The sequence below is a fragment of the Leptosomus discolor genome, chromosome 27 (genome assembly GCF_034619465.1).
Source record: "Leptosomus discolor isolate bLepDis1 chromosome 27, bLepDis1.hap2, whole genome shotgun sequence".
Taxonomy (NCBI): Eukaryota; Metazoa; Chordata; class Aves; order Leptosomiformes; family Leptosomidae; genus Leptosomus; species Leptosomus discolor.
Genome location: NC_141417.1, coordinates 2,904,796 through 2,928,878, shown reverse-complemented (window position 1 = coordinate 2,928,878; position 24,083 = coordinate 2,904,796). Strand labels below are relative to the sequence as shown.

Here is a 24,083-nt window from a genome sequence, read left to right as displayed (position 1 = left end):
GCTCGACAAACTGAGGGAGATTAAATGAAGGGGCAGCAACAGGGCAAGTGAAAGGCTGGTGTCTTGTCCAAAGGCAAATGCTGGAATGCAGATGGCCACGCTGCCACCTTGGTGGTATCCTTAACCGTCATGTGCAAATTGCTGGGAGAAATTTATGGGAGAAAAGAGCATTATCCGAGCAAGCAGAGATGGTTTTGGTGGGTACCTTCAGTTTGGGATAGCAACATGGGATTACCTGGAGTACCCCTCGTGCACAGGCTTTCCCATCCCCCTGTCCTCTCTGTTGGACGAGTTGCAGGGAGCAGCACTGAGCATCTCTGCCACCAGAAGGAAATAAGTAAGGAACCTCCAAAGCTGTGTGCTGAGATGGGGCTTTTTGGGTTTGAAGAGGAGTTTGAAGGACTTGATACCTGAGGCCTCTGTTGGCTTATCCCTGCTTGCCAGGGTGTCTGCGGGTCTGCGACCCTTGGGACCAGTGTGTCATCCCATGTCATCCTCTGAATCCTGTGTCTGATGTGCTTGTCCTTGTCAGGTTGCTTTCCCAGCTGCCAGGCAGCCCCTTTAGAGAATCGTCTGGATCCAGCAAGGGGAGGATTTGGTTTTTTCTTGGGTAGAAAAGTCTGGAGGAGTAGGTCAACATGCAGGAGCTGCTCATGCCCTTTCAAAATTGCTGTATTTCAGTAAGGGAAGAAATTGTTATTCTGCTTGTCTAGGGCAACTAAACTTGTCGTATTGTGCTGCACCCGCTGGCCAGCTGAACTGAAGAAGGGCAGAAGTCTTCAAGGCAATTAGGCTCCTGCAAGCAAGAGTGACTCCACTAAGTGCTTTTCCCAGAGGAAAAGCAGGAGGAGTTTGGTTATTAACCGTTGTGCTTGGCCGCAGCCGGCCAAGCTGTGTCCTGGCTGGAGAACCCCGATGTGCAGAGTGGTGGCACTGGTCTCCCCAGCCCAACGGGGAGAACAGATGGGATCTGGAGGGGTGAGCTATGGGCAGGGGACACAAACGGAGACAAGCCTCGTCACCTCACTCGGCAGTCTATTAGCTGAACCGAGCGTGACAAATTAGGCTCCGCTGTCGGTGGCAGCGAGTGCCACGCTTCAATTTTTGTCTTTTCTGCTGGCTTTAGAGGCCATGTCTCTTGATTTCAGTAGAACATCCCCTTGCTGGTGCTCTGGGGCAGAGGCTAAACCAAAGTGGTGCCTGTGCTTTTGCCAGGGAGATGCTGGTGCTGAGGTGCCAGGAGGAGGCTGGTTGTTGGTGGGAGCATCTAGCCAGCCTCAGGCTCTGATCTCCACCTCCTCTTGGGGCTTGGGGTACTTTTGGGCTGTCTTCTGTCACTGGCAGCCTGTGTGGTAAAGAGTAGCTTTGAAAGGAAGAACGCGAGGTCCCCCACTTTGGGCCTGCTGGGACAGACAGCTGGGACAAGGCTCTGTGCACAGCTGAGGTAGGAGGGGGCTTTATTTCCCCTTCGTGTGCAACCTCTGCGAGGAGCGACGGGTCAGCCTGACGAGGTGCGAATGCTGTCTTGCTAGAGCTGGGCCTTGGTAAAGCACAGCTGCATTTTTGATATTGAGTTCTGCTTCCTCGTTCACTTGCGCAAGGCCAGAATGACGGGATCCCTTTAACGAACGGGGCTGCAGTAGCTTCCGGAGATCTGAGTGCGGTGGCTCCTCAGTCGTCCCTCAGGGCAGCCATCCAGCCATCTCTCAGATGCACGCTGGTTATAACCAAATGTTGGCAGCTCTTCTTCACACTGGAAATCTGGCCTGGGAGAAGCTAATGATCTCAGCATTGAACTTCTTGTTTGAGTGATTGATCCCAACGCTTGCCTAGAACTCAGGGACTCTGATGTCCAGTAGTGCAAGCCCCTACAGGGGCAAAAATAGCCACCGTCTTTGTCTACCCAGTGCCTACAGCTATTGCATCATTTTCCGGAGCATTCAAGGATAAGCAAGTAGCAGGGATGTTATCAGAAGTTAGAGCGTGGTCTTCAAAGTGGAGGAATTTTTTTAGTGTGACCCTGAGAGACTTCTTGTCTCTGGGACACAGCCTGGATGGGTGTAGGCAGAAGCTGACCTAGAAATCCAAGTGAATCTAGCCCGGCAGAGCCTTTTGGTCCTGGCAGCTCTCCTGTTCAGTGATGCCCTGTGCTGCCCCTTGGACCCACACCAAATGCTACCTGAAAGAATGAGGACACGATGCAAATGGTGCTCCTCCGGAGCGGGCTGTTGGCCTGGCAGGGCCTGCTGGGTCTGCGCTGGGCCACTCTGGGAGGTTCAGAGTCTGGCTCCATCGAGACAGCCTGTCATTATTCCTCAGTAATAGCTTCTTGGGTACAATTTACTGCCCAGCTTGTGGCCAAGCTTTGATAAATGAGCTTTGTCAGAGAGCAGACTTGCAGCTTCACCTCTGGAGCAGAGCTGCCAGGTCTCCTTTTCAAGCGAGCTACCCTGTGCCCGCCTGAATCAGAGGAAGAGTTGTACATTGATGTCAGTGAGAACCTCCCGCCCAGCGGCTCGGTAGGAACGTGTTGGCTGGGAGGCCCTGGGCCGATGGCAGCGCAGTGGCTGCCTCCGAGGCCTGGCGATCAGCTACGGGCAGGATGCAGCGACAGCAGAAGAGGGTTGGTGGGATCCTGTGTGGTCAGTGAGTGTTCACCCTGTGCCAACCGCCTTCCTCCCTCCCATTCTTACCTAAGACTTTCTTTTGCAGCTCTAGAGGAGAAATTAAACGGAGCTGAGTTTATTAGTTTGGCCAGCGCCTGAATCCTTTTGATGCCTTTGGCGTGCTCCATCCTGGGATGCAGGCATGCAAACCTGACCTGCTCTCCGTGCTGGGCACAGCCAGCCTAAGGAGATGCCGTAGCTCAGGCACCTACACACACTGCGGGGACCCTGAGTGCTCACCAGGTTGTTGCTTCCCTGGCCTCCAGCTCGTCTTGCCCTTGTTAGCAGAGGTCGTTCTGAGGGGGTTATTTAAAATGCTTCCCGTGACATTGGAGTGCTGCTTGGTTTTCTGACGCTTCTCTCCCCCGGGCTGGCTGGTGGCCTGTTAAAGCTCAGTGCTGCCAGCCTGACAGATGGAAACTCGAGCGGACTTCACCTGGATCTAGCCTTGCTTGGCTTGTGTCAGGCCTCCAAGCACAGTGTTGGTTTCTATTTAAAAAAGAAAAAAAAAGGAAAACCCCCTTCTGTTACAATACTGCAGAGGTGTGGGTGAGTAGTGCCTGTCGTCCCAAACCCAGCACTCAACTGTGGCGTGCAGGTACCACCAACACAGTGATGGACACTTGGAAGGCGTACATCTACACCCCAGTGCATTCCATGCTGGACAGGGAGCATTGCATGCAGCTTCTCTTCTGCGAGCAAGCTTGCTCCCTGTGACTGTGGTTTTAGATGGGCTGGGGGTCCAGCACCCTTATTGCCCCATTTGTAGAGGGAGATGCAAGAGAAACAAGAGGAGGAGAGTGTTTGGGAAGCTGGGGTCATGTCCACAGAACATGTCTTGCAGTGTTCTTTGTGCTTACGGCTTTACTGTCCTGCTGTAACCACTTAGAGCTGAATTTTCCAAATGTGGCCACTGTTGTCGGGAAGCCAGGAGAGAGAAAGCAGCTTCTCTTGGCACACACTCCAAAAGAGAGGCTGGAGGGGGAATAACTTTCTTGGAGGATGAGCATCCCTTGGCTTGGGCAAAACTGGGTCAGTGAAGTGAGTCTGTTAAAGGAGGGTAAAGTAGAGGTTGTATAAGCTCCTGCATAGCTGCTGTTTCCAGACACTGTAGCTTAGATTTAGGGAAATTAAGCCTTTGTGGTTTTTACCCTCGAATCTTTAGTCTTTCCTTTTCCTGCCCTCCCCCAGGCTCCCTGGTTTCCATCCTAAGTTAGTGTTTGCCCTGTCTTACAGTCTGGCAAATGCTCGTGCTGGAGGATTGAGCCCAGTAAAGGAGTGATCCCCCCCGAGGCCGAGGTGTCTGTGGCTGTCATAGCAAACTTGGACGACACTGAGAAGTTCGAGGACGAGGTGAGCGTGTACATCGAGAACAGCTGTACCTACGTCATCCCTGTCCGGGCTGTTGGCATCGGCACCACGATCGTCACCGACGAACGATTTGCTCCGGAGCTCAACTTGGGACCTCACTTCAGGTAGGGTATCTCTCAGCATCCACTTCTCCCGTGGGCTCAGCAAGGAGGAGTTTGGCTGTGGTCCTTCAGGCTGGTTCTTTAGTGCTCAAGGTCCTGGCACTGTTTCACTGAAGCCCCAGGGATTCCTTTAGAGACATTTTATGGCCACTTGAAAGTTCTTAGATACCCTCAAAAGCCATCCAAATGGAAAGCAGTTGCTCAATTGTGACTGCATTGTCTCCAGTTAGAAACCATTTATTTTCTCACTCTACCAAACAAAGATTTGGAGGAAAACAGCAGGTCCCAGAAGCCTCCGGCTGGAAAACGCTACATTACAAGTATAAACCTCTTTCCCTTTGCAATAGCATTGCTTGCTTTTCCATTCGCTATGGAGTATCGTCTCGCCACAACAGCAAACCTTGGCGGTAGCTTGTTAGCAACCCCTCAGCTAAATGAATGGTGCTGTTTTGTTTCCCTTCTGCCCAGCAGTCCTGGAGGAGCAGCAGAATTTCTTTGCCCTGCATTATGCTTCAGTTCACTCCTCTTTTCCAGCCCCCCTGCCAGGCTGCTCTTTATCAGACGTAGTCGCTCTTCCCTCGTTTCTCCTGCAGCTTTCCTGGCTGTCTGCTCCGCAGCAGCAGCCCGAGGCACGGGCAGGCGAGGCGGCTGCAGGAGCAGCTCTGAAAGGGAGAGGGGGAGAAGCCCGCTGAGGTTGGGTGGGATAAATTGGGAGTGTTAATTGAAAGAGCTTAGCTCGAAGGAGGGGATTCCCTGCTCTTAATGCCTGTGTCTGAAGGTGGGCACGTTCTTATAAAGGAGAGAACAATAAGGCTTTTCAAAGTGCTGTTTGCCTTGTGTTGGAGACCTGTTGGGATGAGAAGAATGGTCTTCTCAGTGTCTGTTCCTTTCCCTGGCTGCAAAGAGGGTCCACAGTGCTCAGATACTGAAATTTTGGGCTAGAAAGGAGAGGTTAATCCTACCTTAAGCATTTAGGATAGATTTGGGGCGGGGGGGATAAATGTGCACCCACAAGCCATCCACGTAAGCAGGGACGTTGCAGGGAGGGTGGTGCTTGTGCTCTGCGCAGCCACAAATTGGCTACACAACAGAGGGGACAATGTCAATGGGATCCATGTCGTTGTCTTCTGCCACCCTTCATGTCTTTGCCTGCATACTCGGTTTGGAGTTGTTGCCATCGCTGTTGGCTGTGGAGCTGCCACTGGGTGAGCTGAGATGGGACCCAGGTAACACCTCGGACGAGTTGGCCTTTCCCAGAGCCACAAATTCTGCATCTACCCAAAGCTTCTCCAAGCTTTTAGCTGTTGCTGTCCGCAACATAAACCATTTCATACTGAGCTGGTGCACATCATTTTCACCAGTCTGTTTCAAGGACAAGTTTGTTCTGTGCTGTCACTTCTGTGTTTGTATTTAGCTGCTTGTGGCAGACATGCGTTTTGTCAGCCGCATATTCCGTACCTTTCAAAAAAAAACAGTCACTGTTCCAGGAACATTTCCTGGCCATGCTCAGATCTATAGAGGGTAAAAGAATTGCTCCAGACTAGCCTGCAGTTAGTGTTTCTCTACCTGAAGGAATCAATTTCCACTGAATATCCATTTTGGCTTATATCGGCTCCAGTTATTCATCCCTTGTTGTCACTCCGTTCCCCCTCAGCAGCTAGATCTGGTCCTGCTGCTGTGTTCGTGTTGGGGAAGCTTCTGTTGATCGCGTGTTCTCACAGTGCGTTTGTCTTCCTAAAACACAAAACCAGCTGCACCGTTCAGGCAAAGGGTGCTGTGTTGGGGGCGATGAGAACTGAGTGCTCCCTAAGGGGTGGGGGGATGAGGGGGCTAACATGGGTGCCAGGGCAGGGGCCTCACCAGCGAGGCCAGTGGTGCCCAGATCACCAGATGAGTCCATACACCCTGCAGCTTCCCAATAGCGTCTTCAGAGGAAGCCACCTGAGGCAGCAGCTCCCCAGGAGAAAGTGAGATGGCAGTGAAGCTGTTGCTCCATCCCCTTGCAGCCAGGACAAGGGCAGCTGAGCGTCCGATGCAGTGAGACCTGCAGGAAGCACCGTGGAGAAATGCTCTGATAATTGAGCAGCAAAGGCTGCTGATGCTCTGTCCACAGCAACTGAGGTGGTGATCTTGAGGAAGCTTTTTCTTGCTGTATGCAGAGAGACCAGCTGCTGAATGGTGATAAACTTAGGGGCAGCCAAGGTCTGACGTTTGCTGAAGCTTTGATCTGGGTCAGCCTTTTCGGAGGTGGTTTTATTGCTGAGTGTGCCGTCAGAGAACGCCGTCGGGGCGCTGCAGCGGGGCGACCGCTGGGAGACAGCAGCTCCCGTGACGTTTTCCATCTCTGCTTCTCTCCTAGCCTGGATCCCTGCCGTTACCGCTTCAAGGTAACGAACAAAGGGCGACAGACCTACCTGCTCTACTGGACAACGGAAGGTTTTGCCCCGTTTCACCGGCGTGATCGCCCCCCTGCCAGCAGTAAGGCCAAGGGCAGCAGCTCCTCCCAGAGGCCCCAGCCTGCCTGCCCTGTGTTTAAGCTTCGACCGCTGAGGGCAGAGCTGAGGCCGGGCAAGAGTGTGAAGATGATGCTGGAAGGCTCCTCCAGCACTCCCCAGGTGAGGTCCCCCACGAGGGCTGTCCCTTCCCCGTCAGATCACCTCCCCTGGGACTTCTTCTGCAGCCCCTAGACATTTGCCTGCGAAAATGAGCAGGTGCTTTCAAGAAACTGTTTTAAGGCCACAAGTTACCGTGGAGCCCCAGTGGCTTTCCTTGCTGGCCACCGTCAGTTGCTAAGGCTTTTTCGTGTTGCCATAGCTACCATAAACCCAATTTGCTGATACCAAAATATAGGCTGAAGGAAGCGTTGCTGCTTCAGGGGCAAATGGGGGGTTACAAGGTGTCGTGTGCTGAGGCAGGAAGGGAGGGCAGAGAAAATAAGTTCACTGAGATGATGAATACAGGCAGAAAGTAAATTAAAAACTGCCAAGTAATGTGTCTGGGGGAGCAGTGAGTAAAAGCACCTGCAAAGGGAGGGAGTGTCTGGGAGCAGCATCATTTTTCCTCTGTAGACAAACATGGGCAGAGGGCTTGTCTAGCGCTGAGTCCTGGAGGAGAAAAACGAACACAGGGTGTCAGCTCTCATGATCGGAGTGACGTTCGTCCACGTGGGAAACTGTTCCCAGGGATCATTATAACTGACAGTTTGACTTTTGTCAATGTTTCCGTAAGAGCCTGCCCCAGCGTCCCAAGGGCAGTCGGGTCTTGCAGCACCCTCGGGTGGCAGCTCAGGGGGGAACATTTCAGCAGGGTCCCTGGGTGCCCTTCTTCCCAGGGGAAACCCAGCTCTGCGCAGAAGCTGCCAGCTGACCCTGGTGTGCGTTCCCTGGCTTCAGGACCGCTGGGCACAGGTGTTTTAAGGAAATGCGGAATAAATCTGCATTAAGCTCCTGCTGATACTGGTGTTTTGAAAGGTGTCTTAAAGGGTTCCCTCAGCAGTAGCTTGAGGCAGACTTCATTACTCCCCTGGGTGCCTGCAGCGGGACTGTCCCTGTGCAGTTCTGAGCCCAGAGGTTTTGCTGAAGAGGGGAAAAAGGTTCCAGAAAGAAACTAGTGATGAGGGCACTGGTGAGGGTGTCTTGCCTGGAAGGCCAAAAGGGGATCTGTGAGCTCAGCTGTGGCTACCTGGCTCCTGCAGTCAAAGCCAAGACCATGGGAGCAGGCTTTCCACCTTCCTGAGGTCTTGAGAACTTAATACTCTTCAGGTTGGCCAGAAGCCCAGCCCCCTGCATTGCACGTGCAACACAGATGATTTTCAAGTCTGTAGGCTCTGAGGAGGAGTTGGGTTGTGGTGTTGTACCAGAAGGAAGAGTGAGAAATGAAGGGAGGAATTTTGAGGCAGTGAAACCATGCGAAATCAGGAAAAAGTCTTGAAGCATCCCACTTAAGCAGAGGGTTTTCACCTGAAGGGCAAGACATGTCTTTCCTGGGGAGATTTCTTTTAAAACCAGCTCTAGGAGGGCACAGCTCATCCTAGGAATGAGCGATCCCTTTACCTGAAGGCTGGCTGGCTATTTGATTTATTTTTTTTTCCCAAGGAAGCTTTCCACTTGGCTTCCAAGGAGCGTTTGCTGCCGTTGGCCCTTCTATCACTTCTTTCTCTTAATATAGTTCCATACTTTTTTCTAATTAGTTCCTACAGCTTTCTGTAAGCCTTATGCTTGGCAACAGGACAAACCAAACCAATAATCCTTTGGGGCAGGGGTTATTACAGCTGTAGGCAGCACGTGACTCGCGAGTGCCGTTTGTGGCTGTTGGGGTGTAGCATTGCGGGCCTTTGAGGTCAGAATAAACAGGACGCGGCACGAAGAGAAAAGGGGGCGATTGAGGAGACCAGGGACTGTAACTGTGTGGCAGTAACACGGCCCGTGGTTGGGTGGCCAGCAAATGCAGGGTGTTTTCTGGACCCTCTGGGTGACGTGTGACTCTTGCATGCAGGTGGTGAAGGAGCGGCTGCTGTGTCACGCCGTCGTGGGGAGCGAGGCAGGGAAGGCACAGATAATGCAAGTGGATGTCACGTGTGAGTTTGTTGCTCCCGTTCTGCAACTGTCCTCCAGAGAAATCACTTTCTGGGTGGAGAAGGTAAGTCTCTGGGTTGCATCCTGGCATTCAGTAGCGTGGCTGAGGACTGGAAGCCGGTGGGGCGTGTGTGCTGGTGTTCAAAGGAGGGAGTTAAGCAGCTTCTCCAAGTCCGCGGGGCTTTGGCTGTTGGTCTGAGCGGGACGAAGCTTTTGCCCTTAACCCCGAGATCATCCTTTTGCTCCTCTGGGGTCAGGGACAGTCTCAGTAGCTCTATTCTGCCCTTCTTGATGTGGAAACAGAATTGAGCTGCTGAGCCAAGGGCACGGGGTGAGATGGTGTGTGGGGACCCAGGAGAACAGCGTGGGCTTTGCACAGCTACCTCGAATGCTGGGGCTGCAGGTGGGAGAGCAGATCGCTGCAGCTGAGCGATGCTCAACCCCCTCCTGCCCTTTCTGAGGTGCTTTGTAAAGTAAGTGAGGTTGTTTTCAGAGATGGGACTGGGTTTTTTAACTTCACCAAAGTAAAACTGAGATGACAGCTGCTCAGGGATCATGGGGGGGATCATGGCCACTTCTAGAGAGCCACCAGTTTCTGTCCTCGGTATAAAAGGGAGGTTTTTGACGCTCCTCGGAGGCACGGTGATGTCTTAACACCGATCCTGTAGAGAAGCTGAGACAGACTGAGATTCCTGTCAACGCCTCAGTCTGATGAGGAAAAACTGTCCTCTCTTGTCCCTCTTTGCCTTCTCTGCTGTTGGTATGGATGCTAGCTCTGCGTTTCCCCAAGCCTTACTTTCTTCAAAGGACCTGCAGATGTCCTTCAGCTGCAGTGATGATGACACCAATGCAAAGCAGATGCCCTTTGTTCTTCTGATCCTGACTCCTGCATCATCTTTTCCTCTCCCATGAGGTGTCAAAAAAGAGAAGATATTTCACTATTTAGTTTCTGTGTTTTCAGGTCTGTCCTCTGGTTCCCAGGCTTCCAGAGAAGCACAAATTCCTGTGAGCAGGCAGTTCAGATTTTAGTTAGAAGCTTTTCAGCCCCCCCTGATGTCTGCCTGTGGTCTGCTTGATGCCACGCGCTCCGATTTTTCAAGGGCACAAGGACACTGCAGCTGTTTGATATCAGGACATCCAGAACTGGTTTCCCAAACACAGTTTAGTTTATATAAACCGTGCAGGAAGCCCAGAGCAATGCATAAACAGGAAGAAATAGCTTAGGCTGAGGTAGCTTTGAGGCTACAGACACCTTGTCGCCGTAGCAGGGACAGCAGGAGACACGTTGCAAGCGGACTGTTGAGGTTTCTAGCTGGCTGTATGTGCCTTGAAGTGTTCAAAGCCAACCTTGGGCTACTGCAGGCTCTCTGCTACGGGCCAAATCCTGCTTGCTTTTCTCCTCTGACTGGCATCACTGCTTTTATGAGGCTACTGGAACCGATAAGGTTGTAAGAAATGACTGTCTGTGAGTGAAGATCATCTTGTGCCTTTCTGCCCAAGAGAGCATAGAAAACTGGAGACAAAGGGTCGGTCTGGGTTCACTTTCTGGTTTTGCTCTTGTTCAGGCAGCTGCCGCCTCTCAGGGTCCTGTTCCCTCATCCGTACCCAAGACTGTTTCCCTGTCCCCTGGGGGATGCTGTGGTTTCTGAACATGAGAAACATCCGATATACTTAGAGAAGAACTTTCTTGAAGGGTAGAAACTAATAAAAATAGTAAATAGAGATGTATGCACTTTGGGGGTTGAAAAATTTGAAATGCATCAGAAGGGGAAGGAGATCCATGGGCACTTCAGGTTATTTTTTCCTTGTCTTCGGTTTCTGTAGCAACCCAGTGATGTCCTGACCCTTCAGTACAAGCCTCTCTCTTTAAAAAACGTCTGCTCCCTGCCACTCAGCATTGTCCTGGCCTTAGGGCAACCCTTCTTAATCTGCGATGTGGACCAGCAGCCCCTCCCTGCAGACGTTCAGGTGAGCAGCCACAGACCTTCCTGCTGGGGGCGGGTTGCAGAGGGAGGAAGGTGGTGGTGCGTTTGTGTGGGGAGGTCCTCTAGCAGACAGATTTATTCTGTAGAGTCAGCAGTAGACTGGCCTGAACTAAATCAGGTTTGAAATGAGCCAGTGAAGGAAACAGAATATACCTGACTTGGGAAGAGACGTCCTGTCTCTGAGACACGAGGAGAAGGGAAGAGACAGCGAGGTCTGGGCAAGCCACGTAGTAAAGGTGTCTGCTGGAAACCATCCCAGCTCTGCAGCAGCCGTCTCAGAGAACCTCCAGAGCAGCTTGCTCTCCAAGGGCAGCCCTGCTTTCCGGGAGGCTGAGGACGCTTCTCCAGCTGCTGCCTGGCACCTGCCCCGTTGTCGGTAGAAGCTGTTGGACATGGACTCTGCTAAACACGTGTTGTTGTAGGCATGGCCGCCACGTCTGTGCCGTGCCAGTGAGTAGCCTCTGCAAGGGCGAGGCAGCGACGCTGTGTCACTTGTGCTGTGAGGTGAAGGAGTTCCTCTAGAGGCAGGGCAAAAGGCTCTGGCGTGCCAGAGCGCTGATCTGGTTGTGTATTTAGTGTGTAGCTTCTGTGGGTCCAGAATTCAGGAGAACAATATTTATTTCCCTCTTGTATTGGTGCAGAGCACAGTGACGTGAGCCTGAGAGAGTCTCAGACCAGAGTCTCGTGGTGCTTGCGGTCAGGCGCACTCTGGGAAGAAAATGAGGGATGAACTGAGAAGCCTGAGCTGGGGGTCACCCTTTGAACATTGGCATGTTTTGTGCTATCAGACCCTGAGACTTCATCACCCTGGTGATTAATACTCTTCATCTCCTTGCAGCCCATCAAGCTGGAGATAGGGGAGGAACTTCATCTCTCTATCAGGTTTAACCCTGCTTATGAAGAAGATTTGAGTAGCCGGGTAGTAGAGAAGATTCTGAAGATCAAGTTCCTTGAGCATCCTCATGAGGAGCTGGTCACCGTTCGGGGAGAAGTCTGCTTCCCGAATCTCCGTATCCACACCACAGCCCTGGACTTTGGCTGCATCTTGAATGACACTGAAGCTGTGCGTTACGTCGAGATGACCAACTGCAGCCCGCTTCTCGTCCGGTACCGCTGGTTGTTCCTGACAGACGGCCACGTGAGCCAGATGAGGTACGTGCACCTTTGCCCTCTCCTTGAAGCTCTTCTCCTTCCCGATCTCGTGTTTGTAACTTGCAAAGCCCAAGGCTGTTTGCCTGGGGTGTGACAAATCACCTTCAGCTCTCCCTTGAGGAAATAACGCCTACGGGCTGTGGTCAGGCTAGGTGCTCGGGGGAGAGGTGATCTCCACGGGTGTGACTCTCAGAAGGAGACAACGTTCTCCAGCCAAGCTGGGACTGTGAAACACTGCCAACACTTCTCACGTAGCTCGTAAGCCAGAGTCCTGCTCAGTCTCTGGAGCTACAAAGCCGTGCTTAGGCACTTGGACACGTAGATATAGAACATGACCTCGTGTCCTTCCCTACCAACCCTGTGTGTTGTCACCTCATGCTAAGAGCCTACACAGGCACTGCCACCAGAATGATGTGCTGCTGTCCCAGTCTCGTGCTGCTGCTTTGCTGTAGCCTCTGTGCTGGTTCCCTGGGAAGGAAAGCTGGTGTGGAAAGCTGCTTTCTCAGACCTTTGTGGCCTGAGGCAAACACCACCTCGGTGAAGTGAGTTTTTGTCTGTCGAACTGCACGCCACGTTCACAAAGCTGCTACTTAGTGTTTGACGGCGAAAGGGCAGGTTCTGCTGCGGCTGTAGGTACAGCTGTAGATGTTGGTGGGAGCACTTGTCTCTGAACATCCCTGGGAATCCCCAGGGCCATCCAGAGCTGCTCTGTGTTTTCCAAGCCCAAGAGCAATCTTGCAGTCGTGCTGGGGCACATCTATAAACACGTTTCTAGCAGTTCCTCCCACTGTGGCCTCTCTGCATAGTACGAAAGTCTAGTCTGGGCAGTTTTAATTACAGTAGCAAATGGTTTTTCCATAATGCCCCAGGAAACCCAGCAAAGTTAACTACTGTGCATTGAGGTGCTGCTATTACAAATAATAGAGATCATCAATAAAGAGTTTTGTTTAGGGAATTGGGATTTGGCTCAGAGGAGACGACCTATTGGGAGCTGGAGATTAGCTGTGGCTACGAGGAGGGCTTGGGGGAGAAGACCTGGGGTAGCCCACGCACAGCTGGGTCTTACCAAGTAACAAGCAGGCTTTAGTGTGGCCCTTGATGCATGGCACCTCCAAGAACAGACCCTGAAAAGCAGAGGAAGGTCTGCAAAAGCAGGTGGAGGGAGATGGGCAGGGAAGGAGGAGCAGGGCTGTAAGCTCTGTTTGGAGGCTGCTGTCATCTCCTGGTAAATTAGATGAGGGTTTAATTCCAAACTAAAGGGAAAATGTAACAATGCATATATTTTGTAATAACAGAGAAACAAGGACATTACAGCGAAGCCTGTGTGGAATTCATTTCCTCTGGGGAAAATTCCACTTGTTTGCCAGTTGCCTGTTTACTTTCCTCTTATGTCTTTGTTTGGAACCAATTCAGGTTTTTGGAACCGTGAATGCCGAATCAGTTTTCAGTTTTTAATTACCCAGCTCCACCTAAATTGGCTTTGCTGGTCCTGAGCCTGCAGGTGCTCGTTCTTCCAGCGGAGGCTGAGTCACCTGACTCTGCTGCAGAGAGTAGCAGCTGAGGGTTCTGAGCATCTGGCAGGAGAGGAGCCTCTGCTCCAGAGGGTTTGGCATAGCCCCTTTGCTGGCTCGTTAGCGCTGTGCATGTTACGAGAGCTCCCTCTTCTGCTCTGCCTGTTAATTAAGCAGTAATGTACTCCTGGTCCCTCACCGGGGCCAAGCCTTGTTCTTGTGTGCAGCTGCAGGAAGGACAAGTCAGGTGGGACCTCTCAGGTTAGGAAGAGCAGGGCCTCTAATCCAGATATGAAAACCAGCCTTAAATAATTAGCTCCAAAGCTAAAGAGAAATATTGATTTGGGAGCACATCATTGAAGGCACCAACTTCCCAGCTGGGAATGAAGCAGCCAGGTTGCTGTAAAACCTCTGCCTTGTTTGACTGTGGGGGGAACACTTGCAAATAGGCACGGTGCCAGACAGGCACGGTTGGAGTGTGTCCATCCATGTGCATTAGGAATACAAACAGAGTTACTGTGAGTGCCTGCTGTGATTTACACCAGGGAATGTAACCTGAGTCACCTGGGAATGTTTGAAAATGTGAAACCATTTACTTTTTACTGACAGATGCTGGTCAGACTATGAACAGCTTGTTTTAGGAAGGAACAGAGCTGAGTTTGGACTGCTTTGCTTGAATCATTTGCCACGTTGGTCCCCAAATGGTTTGTCTTTAGAAACTGCTGGGGAGGGAATCACACCATCGGCAAGTGCCACATGGGCTATAACCTTATTTCAGCAGAGCTGCTGCCCTTTTAGCGCGAGGTGCAGTTAGAGGTGCTGTTCTGCAACCAGGGAATACCTGCAGCCCAGCAGGGAGCTGAATCTTGTCATCATGTATGGGTTAAAAATGACCAGAGCTTCCTTCCCCAAAGTGCTGATCGCTGCTGCTTTGGTGCTCATCAGGGGTCAACGGGCTGTTGAACTGTGAGTCTCTGCCTGCAGCTGCTCGATGTGTCTTTCCATGTTGCCTTGTGTGTGCGAGGGTGTCCCGTGCGGGGCTCTGTGGGCGCCCCTGGGCGGTGCTGGGCTCTGTCGGGGTCGGGGCACAGTGGGCTGCGGGCTCCATCCCTGCTCCTGCCGGACGGTGCTTGGAGAAAGCCACGGGGATCACCGCTTGCTGGTACCGACCTGAAGCTGCGGGTCCTTGTCAGGGGCAATATTCAGGATAAATGCGGAGGAGAGCTGCAGAATCTGTCGCTTCGGCCTGCTGGGCGGGGGAGGCCAATTCCACGGCCGTGGGTGCTTTCAGGAGGGCACTGGTGGCTCTGCACTAGCTCATCGCTGTCCGGATCTGCCCCTTTGGGTCTCCGTCTCAGCTTTTTGCATGGTTTGTGTGTCTCTTGCTGTCCTGCTGCGCTTTTTACCTCCCCACAAGGTGTTCACCGCTGTCCTCTTCCATTTCTCCTTGCAACCCGCTGCCTGCACCGCCGCTATACCAGCGTCATCCCTGGGCAGCCCCAAGCGTTGACCTGCTCCATGCTGGTTTCTGCTGGGTCAGACCCATTGCTGAGCTCACACCACCAGTGCCCGCCCAGGAGCCCCATCCTGCTGAGGGGCCTGTGCAGGCTCCCCTCCCTCCCACTGCAGGTCCGTGATCAAAGTTACATTATTTTCCAGGTTCAGTCCTCCAACACGTAAACCCCAACCACCGAAGGAGGGGGGAGCCTGGTCAGAGCACTCAGCATCTGCAGAGAGCAGCTCCAGTGGTGGAGGTGTGGAGGAGCCAGACCAAGCCCTGGGAGCAAGGGGGGATCCTGCCCAAGAGCCAGCAGATGCAGACGACTCCCCAGAAGCGAAGGTACGTTTTGCTGTACCCCTGCCGCTTGCGTTGCCTCCCCAGCTTCCAACGAAAAGTCGAGCTCATGCCAACCTCCCTTTCTGCTGCCCTGCTGTCGCGTGCCCTGAGAGCGGGCTGGGCAGCAGGGCCAGCAGCTGGAGACGGGGCTGCTGGAGAGGGAGAAATGGGGTAGTTTTGCTTGGAGAAGCCCACTCGGCTCCTACTGACCTATGTTGAGTTTGGAATTTTTTTGGCTCGTTTTATTTTTTTACAATGTAAAATGAGGCTTTTATCTGTGTTGAATGCGAAGGCTTCCAGTTTCCTTCCAGTATCGAGCTGTGCCAAGTACTGGCACCTTGTTCTGCACCATGTGGGGCAGAGGCTGCTCCTGGGGCAATAAAAAAGGATGTGAGAAAGCACAGGAGGTTCTGAAAGTGCAAGTGTTGGCACTAAGTTCAAGGAGAGGGGTTGTACCTTCTTACATCCAAATATCAGTCATTTTAACGTTACAACTCTGCACGTTTTTTCTGAAATAGGAGAAATGATACCCTGTAGGCATCAGGAATAGTGTGGCTGAATGTTTTCAGATAGAAGTATGAAATCATCTTGATTTCCTGTCTTGTTGCCATATGTGCACAAATAAACCAGGGAAATTCGAGTGGATATGGCTAAGTGGGATCCAGAATTCCTTCAAGGGATACATCTGGATTGCAGCTTCATCTTCTGCCTGTGTCACTGGATCAAGGCAATATCCACACAACACCTCTGGGGTGGTGGGAGACCATAGGCCTAGGAAAGATGTGGGGTAGGATCTTTGGGAATATGCGCTTGGCAAAGCTTTGCTGGGTTGGAAAATGTGGAGACGACGGAAAGAGCATTGAAACATGAGAAGACTCAGCCCTCCCCAGCGCTTTATCTGCTGGGGAGATGTAGCCTCTGGTTAGGTCTGAGGGTGTCCCATAAATGTTCTTGCAGATTCTGCTGATTTTTAAGGCCTCAGCACAAAACACTTCTTCACGCTTCTGAAGAAGCAGGTATTCTTCAACTTCAAGAGCCCTCACAAAGCCCTCGTTTAGAAATAGGGGTCAGAAGCCCAGGAACAAGGGTCCTTTTGAAAAATGACATCTCTGAGGTTAGACACCAGCTCTCAGCTGCTGCAACACAGAAGAACATCTCGGCTGCCTTCTTCAGGAAGGTGTCGTTTGAGAAGAATGACCCAGGGGAGATCCTCAGCCCTCCAGCACGGATGGCTGCACGAGATGAAATCTAAGCGCCATCTGAAATTGGATGGTTGTGCCAAGCACTTTGCAAGTCCTTATTTTCCTGTTTTTGATACTTCTCCCTTGCAGCTGTGTTCCTGTGTTTGTCATGGAGAACCTGACCTGTCCCCGTGGGGGGTTCTCAGTGTGTTTCTTGGGCAGGAGTGACCAAAGCTGGGCTGGCATGAGGGTGCAAAATGGCCTTGAGGTCTCTGCCAGGACTGAGTGCTGGGTGCCTCCAGCTTCCTCGTGCAGCTTGTGTGTAGGAAGCGCAGATGGAGCCCATGTGTCATCTGTGGGCGGGCTTGGACCCATACCCAATTGATGGCATGGACATACCCGTACTTGATTTGCACCTAGGTCCTGTCTCAGCTGCTCTTGGGTGGACTTGGACCCATACCAAACTGATGGCATGGACATACCCGTACTTGATTTGCACCTAGGTCCTGTCTCAGCTGCTCTTGGCTTGATGAGGTGGTGGAGCCTGCAGCAGAGTGGTCTCACCCAGACCAGCCAGCTGCTTGCTACAGCCCATGGTGCTTGTTTTCCAGATGCTGCCATCAGGTGGTGCAGAGCCTCCGAGCCTGGTGGAGATCAAGAAAGTGATGCCGTTCATGGAGGCAGAGCCCCTCCCCTTGGGAATGGAGGAGGTAAGTGGGAATCTGTCTTGCTTCTGTGTTGCCAGTGTGGCAAGCAGTTCTATAGCCCCGACTCCCACTGGTGGCCCTCAGCGCCGCTCACGGAGCAGCCTCACAGCCCTCCAAGCACCTTGCACAGCACCGCTGAAGCAACTGGTCGTTGGAGAGGCCACGCGGGACATGTCGTGGGGCTGACCGAGGGTGTCACCTGCGCAGCAGCTACGGAGGGCCTTGTTCATCTTGCTACTAATCAAGTGGTTGACGGGAAATTTCTGCAGTAGCTTTGCTGTAGCATCTTGAGAGAGAGCAGCGTGCAACTGGGAGAGAGTGAAAAGCATCAGGAGTCAGATGAGGTGGGCTGCAGTCCTGCCCCCGGCCCCAGGGGCTCTCACCTCCGAATCTCATGGTTTTGTAGAGGCAGTACAAGGTGGTTCTAAAGGCAGGTTCTGCAGTGGAGAGAATTTCTTGCTGCCAGGAGACGTCCCAAATTACTTTAATGTAGTGTATTAATTAGGGAGTCTGGGAGAAGATTTTTCCCATGGTCCCTCCACTGGTAAGCGGAACGGATGCAGGATGAGGTTCGGATGATTTTGCCTGTGTTGAGGAAGAGGCCCCTCCAGCCATGTCTGTATTTGCTCCAAGCTGTGGCTGCTCTTCCACATCAATTTCCATGCTTGACATCTCGATCTCTCCTCCCCTCCCTCCAGGTGTTCGACATCCTGCCGCTGTACGGCGTGCTGCAGCCAGGCGAGAGCCAGCGGGTCACATTCACCTTCTTCGGCCACGCAAACATCGTTGCCCGTGTCATGGCGCTGTGCAGGGTGGAGGGAGGCCCGACCTACGAGGTTGCGCTGAGTGGGGAGGCCTCGGTCATCAACTACCTCCTAGACACCACAGAGATCAACTGCGGGCTGCAGGTACTGCGCGCTTCTCTTGGCCAAGGTCCTTGTCTTGAAACCATCCCCGGCAGGTTGCTGCCCACCTAGGCCTAGGGCTCACTTCCCCTTCCCAGCTCCTTTTTTGGCTCTATGGCTTGGAAGTAGAACCTTTGAGTGGTACGTCCTTCCTCCAAGCTGGTTTTTAATGGCCATCACCAGCCTCCCCAAAGCTGGGAATTGCTCCTCTTCAAGGTAAGTAGTGCTGCCTCATGGGGCAGGCAGGATCCCAGGGATGATCTCCAGAGGGGCATGCCCAGAGACATTCATCTGCTGATCCACTCCTAAAGCCTGAGGTCCCAGGAGATGCTTTCTTCCAATGCTTTTGATCAATCAACAGAATGAACCAGGGAGGAAGTTAGCTTGGGCTTCCCAGTCACAGTAGCTGGAGAGCGTGTCCCAAAATAGTCCCCACTTCTCTTCAGTGAAAACCCCCCAGATGTTTCCAGCTCTTGGCCCATATGTGTGTTGCACTGTCTCCCCTTTTGCTGTCGCTGCAAGCTCCACAAACACTTGTCTGCGAGTGCCTTTTCTTCTGCAGTGTCTTGATGCCATCTCCTTTGGTTCAGGTGGGCGTTAGATGACACCTTACAGAGCAGAGAACTTGTATCCTCTTTGGTTCTTTATTACTGATCTTCATGGGGTTGGCATTGCCCCTCTGCATGCTGCCAGAAGTGTTTGTTCCTGTGTAGGGCTGAGAGGCCCCCTGTGACTGTGGGTTCCCCACGTCAACCGGGGAGAGTCAAGTGCCCGAACCTGCTCTGCCTCTGCTTCTCTCCTGTGTGGTGTTCATTCACTCTCACCCCAATGAAAGCAGGAGATTGCCAGTATCAGGCTGTGTCTTCAGCCTCCCACTCCTCTGTCCTCTCTTTAGATGTTTAACAAAGTCACCGAAGCGGAGGTCACCCTGCAGAACAGCGGGAAGGTGGGATTCGCCTACGTGGTGCCAAACCCCAGCGCAGCCACTGCAGACAGCCCTCTGCCCGGCGTGCCCCTGGTCGTGCCCGGCGCGGTGAGTACGGAGGTGGCACAAGTGATTAACTCTGGCCCTGTGTCAGGCTGCCCAGGAGAGGGTTGTAGGGGAAAAGAAGGGAGAAAACAAAAGGGAAAAAACCAAAGCAAACCAAACCCCACAAAAGCAGCCGGGAGAGAGGCAGGGCTGTAAGCAGTTGCTGCTGGGGGCAGAGCAGGCCAAGCGGGCGCAGTCCTAATAGGCTCCCTTAATGGCCTCTGCTGGCGGGTGGCCCTGCCGTCACACAGCAACTGCCAGCGGGAGGCTCGACTGCTCCGGTGGCTCCCTGGGCCCCAGCTGCTGAGCGCTCTGCTGGTGCTGGCACCGGAGCCGGAAGGTTCGGGCCCTGCTGAGGGTCACCTCACCCGGGCTGTGTGATCGGACGGGATTTGCTCCTGCCTGTAACCAACGCTGCCTGCCCTCTGCCAGCAATCGCCAGGCGAGACCTAAACGCTTTCTTGCTCGGGCATGAAGCTCCTTTGCCAGAAATCCGAACCGCCCCGGTACCGCTCCCTCCCTCCTCCAGCTTTGCTGTTCTGCGGCAGCTTTGTGGGGCAGGGGGCCAGTGAGGGGAGGAGTTTGCAGCATCCCGCCACCCCAGCTTCAGTCTGGCATGGATGTCTGAGCTGGAGCAGCCATCCTATCTATGTCCCTCTGTTGCAATTGGAAGAGGAAGCCAAATGGCTTTCACACCTCCTCACGCCGGCCCCTACAAGGGAGGACACACGGACACCCTCTTCCCGCGAGCTCCTACAGACACAGCTCTGCCTGGACCCGCGCAGTCAGCGGTGTAACAGCACCATCGGTGCTGGCAGCTCGGCGGGGCTCGCTCTCGCTGCACTGTGTTGTGCGCTGGAGCAAGGGCCCAGGGAACCGAGTGGCAGGATCTGTCCCACTCAGCAGCTTGTCCCTGCAGCAGGGGAGTGGGGAGCCAAGGGTCCAGCCCCACATGCAGGGGGCGAGCCGGGGAAAGCTGCAGCTGTGTCCTGTCACCCAGAGCCGTGTTGCTGTCTGCTCGCATTTGCTCTCCACCTGGCTGGTGTGAGCCCAGCCCGGGGCTTGGACAGACCTTCTGGAAGCCCGGAGAGGAGGTGCCCTTCCCGGCAACACCTTCTTCCCTAGGTCTCGTCCTAGTCTCTGCTCCTGTGTTTCCAGGGATGTCTGTTTTCAGGTCAGCATGAGTCTGGAAAGGCTTGTGCACCCTTGGTGTAACCGCCCAGGCAGGAGATGTTTGGTTGGGATCATTCCTAAGGGGCCAGGCGCCTCAATGCCGGCCTGGGAGCCACTGGTGTGCTGTGACAGGAGCTGCCAGCCCTGCTGAGAGTGTGGGCACTGCACTCGCCTTCCATAGCGGCTGGTACAAGAGCTTTTATTTACTCGGTCTGGCTCTTGCTAGCAGAGGTAAACACCGTCAGAGAAGAGCTGTGCTCGTGCTGAGCCACGGGCAGTCTGTTGGTCTGCCGTGTGGGAATGCCTCCCTACAAGCCCTCTGCAGGACATCCTGCATCCTGGTGTAGGAGACTTCAGCTTTTGGGTACCAGAAAGCTGGAAAGTGATGTTGTCTGACATTTTCTTGTATATGGGCACCCGTCTTCTCCTCGCACCAGGCCTATTGTCTGAACCATCCCTCCCCAAACCCTCTGGTGCATTCCCTCTCTCTTCTCCCGCGCTCTGCAGGGTTACATTGAACCTGGCAAGGAGCAAGTGCTGAAAGTCTGTTACCTGCCGGGAGTGCCTGGAGTCTTCTGCAGGACTTTCCAGATCAGAGTGGGTCACCTGGAGCCAGAAGAAATTTCCCTGAAAGGAGAGGGGAGCTTTCCCAGGATCTGCTTGGACCTGCCCAGGAACATCAAAGGTGAGCACTGCCTGTCTGCTCCCCAGGAAGGTCCCCTGGCTTGTCCCCCGTGTCGTACACCCACAGGGCAGCTCACACCCACCTCCACCAAGGCTGGAGGTTTCAGGGCTGTCAGACCAACACTCAACCCTCTGGTTGCTTCCTGAGTTTCTAGAAGCCCCTGTGGGCTTTGCCCCGGGAACCATCGTGCAGAGCTTGCCAGCGTACCTGTCGGAGGCCTGGAGAGATGATGGCTAGACAGAAGTGCTCGGGAAAGCTGTAATACAGGCTGGCAGGGATTTGGGCAGAGTTGCAGTTGCATCACATTGCAGGGGATGAGATGCTCCTGTGGGGAGGAAGATGGGTGGGAGGGAACATCAGGATTCATAGAGGGAAAGCAGCATCCGCTTTCCACACAGTGCTCAAAGAGTGTGTTTCTGGGAGAGGCCAGCGTCGGGGGAAGTGGAGCTTCCCAGCTTCACTGGGAATGGCGCTGTGCCCACGCTACTATTTGTGGATGTTTTCTTCCTTCAGGAAATGAGAACTATGAGAAGGTCCTCAAGCAGGTGACAGAAAAGATGGAAACAGACAGACAGAGAGATGAAGCAGCTGTTCTGGAGGCGGCTGTGGCTGCGGAGCCACCCATGGACGACTCTGGCACCGTGGTGAGAATGGCTGCTGCCCCGTTTGGCCCATGCCACCCTGTCCCTGTGACATCTGGACCCCTTGCACCCTGCTCAGGCTTCCTGGTGCCCTGCTGGCACGTGGGACCTCCCTGCCCACACCTGGCCATGATCATGCATCAGCTCAGCATTGCCCCAGGGGCTGCCCACCTCTGGTGGTTGTTCCTCCTGCAGATGCCCGAGCTTCCTGACTACCCCAGGGAGATCCTGAAGACCATGCTCAAGTGATCGCATTTCTGGTTCTTTGTGATGGGCATGTAGGTCGTCACTGGGGTGTTGGTTGCTCACCACCCAAGCCCTGCCAGGTTTACAGGGCTTAATAGCAGCAGCCTGACTGGCTGGGACTGTGCTGTCAGTTCTCATCCCCAAGGGGCACCAGCTTTATCGCGATTCCCTTTTCAAGAGAGCTTTTGTCCCAGCGGCTTTGGCGGCAGCTGAGGGCAGGCAAATACTTGGAGCTCTGGAAGTTTCCTGGCTTGTCTGTCTGTCTGTCTGGCCAGGTCAGCCTTTCTAACAGGGAGTGGGCAGGCAAAGATGCTGGAGTTGGTTTCCCTTGAGGTGAGATCCTGGCTAAGAGAGCGGGAGGTGTCACAGACACTGAGCAATGAGACAGGAGGACCCCATCACCCCTCTTGACAAGACCAGGGTGGGTCCCCTTTCAGAGACAAGCCTGTGCCTTGGTAGGGACCTTTGCTAACCACCCACTGTCTTGCCTTTCCTCAGTTGGACACTTGCCTGCAGATGGAGTTGGAGCAGATGCTGATAGAGAAACACGCCCTGGAGCAGCAGAAAGCTCTTGCCTCTGGTCCCCTGGCAGCCGCTGCCTTTGACCAGCATGCTCACCGGAGGCTTCTCAGGTTAGCAGGGACTCCTGTACCCTATCTCCAGGTGCCCCGAGGGTAACACCCAGCAGTGCACCCCTGCTCCTGAGAGCTCTTTGTGTCTGCAGAGCTGGCAATAGCTGGGGACTTCAGAAAGGGTCTCATCCTGATGGCTTTGACATTTGGGGGGTGAGCAGCTGAGTGTCCTCACTTCCACGGTGCCACCCTGATCTTTGGAGGTGCTCAACTCCCCACAGATGCTGGGTTCTGTTCTTAGAGCTGAGGGGGCCCAGTGCAGACCATCAAGCCCTTCCTGACAGCCCAGATGCCATCCCTGCTGAGCAGCTCTGGAAGAGGCAACTCAAAGCTGGTGTCTTTGTTCCAACTAACAGACCACACTAAGCAAAAAGAGCAGGGAATCACGTGGGTTGACAAGCCCTCGACAACCCCTAAATCAGGTGGCTTGGGTGCTGGTGGGACTTCAGGGCTTACCTAGGTAACTTGGCCCTTCCTGGTGAGGCACGGGCACGGTAGGCTCCAGTTCAGGAAGAAGCTGGTCTGCAAAACAGATCATTTATGTGCTTTCCTGAGTGGGATTGCTCTGGAAAAGGCCCTTCCTGTGAATCTTGCAGGCGTTGATTTACGGGTGCTGCTCTGGGGGCAGATGTGGCTGCAGAGCCGTGAAGATTTCCTGTGCAGGCAAATCTTGTTACAAGGTCCTGAAGTAATTTCAGGCTTGGGCTGTGCACCAGGCTTAGCAGTTTCATTGAGACCAGTGGACTTCTCTACAATGGCTTTTCATAGCAGAGGAGCTGTGACCAGTGTCCATTTTAAACTAATTTTTTTTTAAGGTCCCATTGGTAGCTGATGAAACCTGGGACCTACATTCCCTGTGACTCACCAAAGCCTTATTACCAGGTGGTCAGGCCTTGGGTTTCACGGGCTTGAGTTGAGTTTTTACAACAGGGAATACAAAAATATTCACTTTATTTGCATCTTCCTTGGAAATGTAGCCAGGCTGTGGTTTAAGGGCTGTCCTTATTCCTCCTTTCAGAGCTGAGCTGCCCGAGTACATCCTGGACTTTGGCTACGTCATTCTCGGTAGCGTCCACACGCACATGGTGAAGATCACCAACACCGGGCGGTTCCCTGTGTCCTTCCGTGCTGATGGACAGGTCCTGCGTGACACAGGTAACCAGGGCTGGAGAGACTTCGTGTGCACTTAAGGAGCTGTCTCTGACAGATTACCTTCAGCCACTGGACATGGGGCGGGTTTTAAGTGCCTGTTTGTGTAGGTTTTTTCCTTCTTGGGACCCTCTGCCTGGTGCTTTAGAGCCTGAGTTCTCCTGGCCAGCAGAGCTCAGAGACCTGGCCTGCCTGTGGCTGCCCAAACACTTCATTGCAGGGGCTGGATGGGCTGGTCACCTTGGTCACCTCTCAGTATCTTCTGCTCTTGGCTACCATGAGCATCGTCTGAGTTTCTTTGTGCACTCTGTGGGCTTGTGATGGACCCTCTGTGGTCTGGAAGTGCTTTGTTTAGAGTTCGTAATGTCGCAGCACTTCTGTTCAGCCTGTGAGGTCCTCTGTTGTATCGAAACAGGCTTCTGAAACAGGCCTTGAGGTAAGGCTGCAGTACCATCAAACGGTGACTCGCTGTGTCTGAAGGGTGGTCAGGTGTCTCCTCTAAGCTGTTTTCCAGGGAGCACCACAGCGTGGAGGAAT

At 53.4% G+C, this 24,083-nt stretch overlaps 1 protein-coding gene across 1 annotated transcript in view; it reads left to right on the top strand.

Annotated features, from left to right (window-relative positions):
* Positions 1-24,083, top strand: part of LOC147413510 (axonemal central pair apparatus protein HYDIN-like) — a 117,110-nt gene that overhangs the window by 50,150 nt on the left and 42,877 nt on the right. The window contains exons 18-33 of the mRNA XM_086478737.1: positions 3,903-4,141; positions 6,498-6,753; positions 8,633-8,776; positions 10,537-10,680; positions 11,536-11,849; positions 14,195-14,326; positions 14,990-15,200; positions 16,990-17,088; positions 17,784-17,993; positions 18,886-19,023; positions 20,701-20,878; positions 21,392-21,522; positions 21,715-21,764; positions 22,041-22,098; positions 22,264-22,397; positions 23,416-23,552. Of these exons, the coding sequence (XP_086334863.1) occupies positions 3,903-4,141; positions 6,498-6,753; positions 8,633-8,776; positions 10,537-10,680; positions 11,536-11,849; positions 14,195-14,326; positions 14,990-15,200; positions 16,990-17,088; positions 17,784-17,993; positions 18,886-19,023; positions 20,701-20,878; positions 21,392-21,522; positions 21,715-21,764; positions 22,041-22,098; positions 22,264-22,397; positions 23,416-23,552 (2,575 nt within the window). The remainder of the gene's footprint in view (positions 1-3,902; positions 4,142-6,497; positions 6,754-8,632; positions 8,777-10,536; positions 10,681-11,535; positions 11,850-14,194; positions 14,327-14,989; positions 15,201-16,989; positions 17,089-17,783; positions 17,994-18,885; positions 19,024-20,700; positions 20,879-21,391; positions 21,523-21,714; positions 21,765-22,040; positions 22,099-22,263; positions 22,398-23,415; positions 23,553-24,083) is intronic.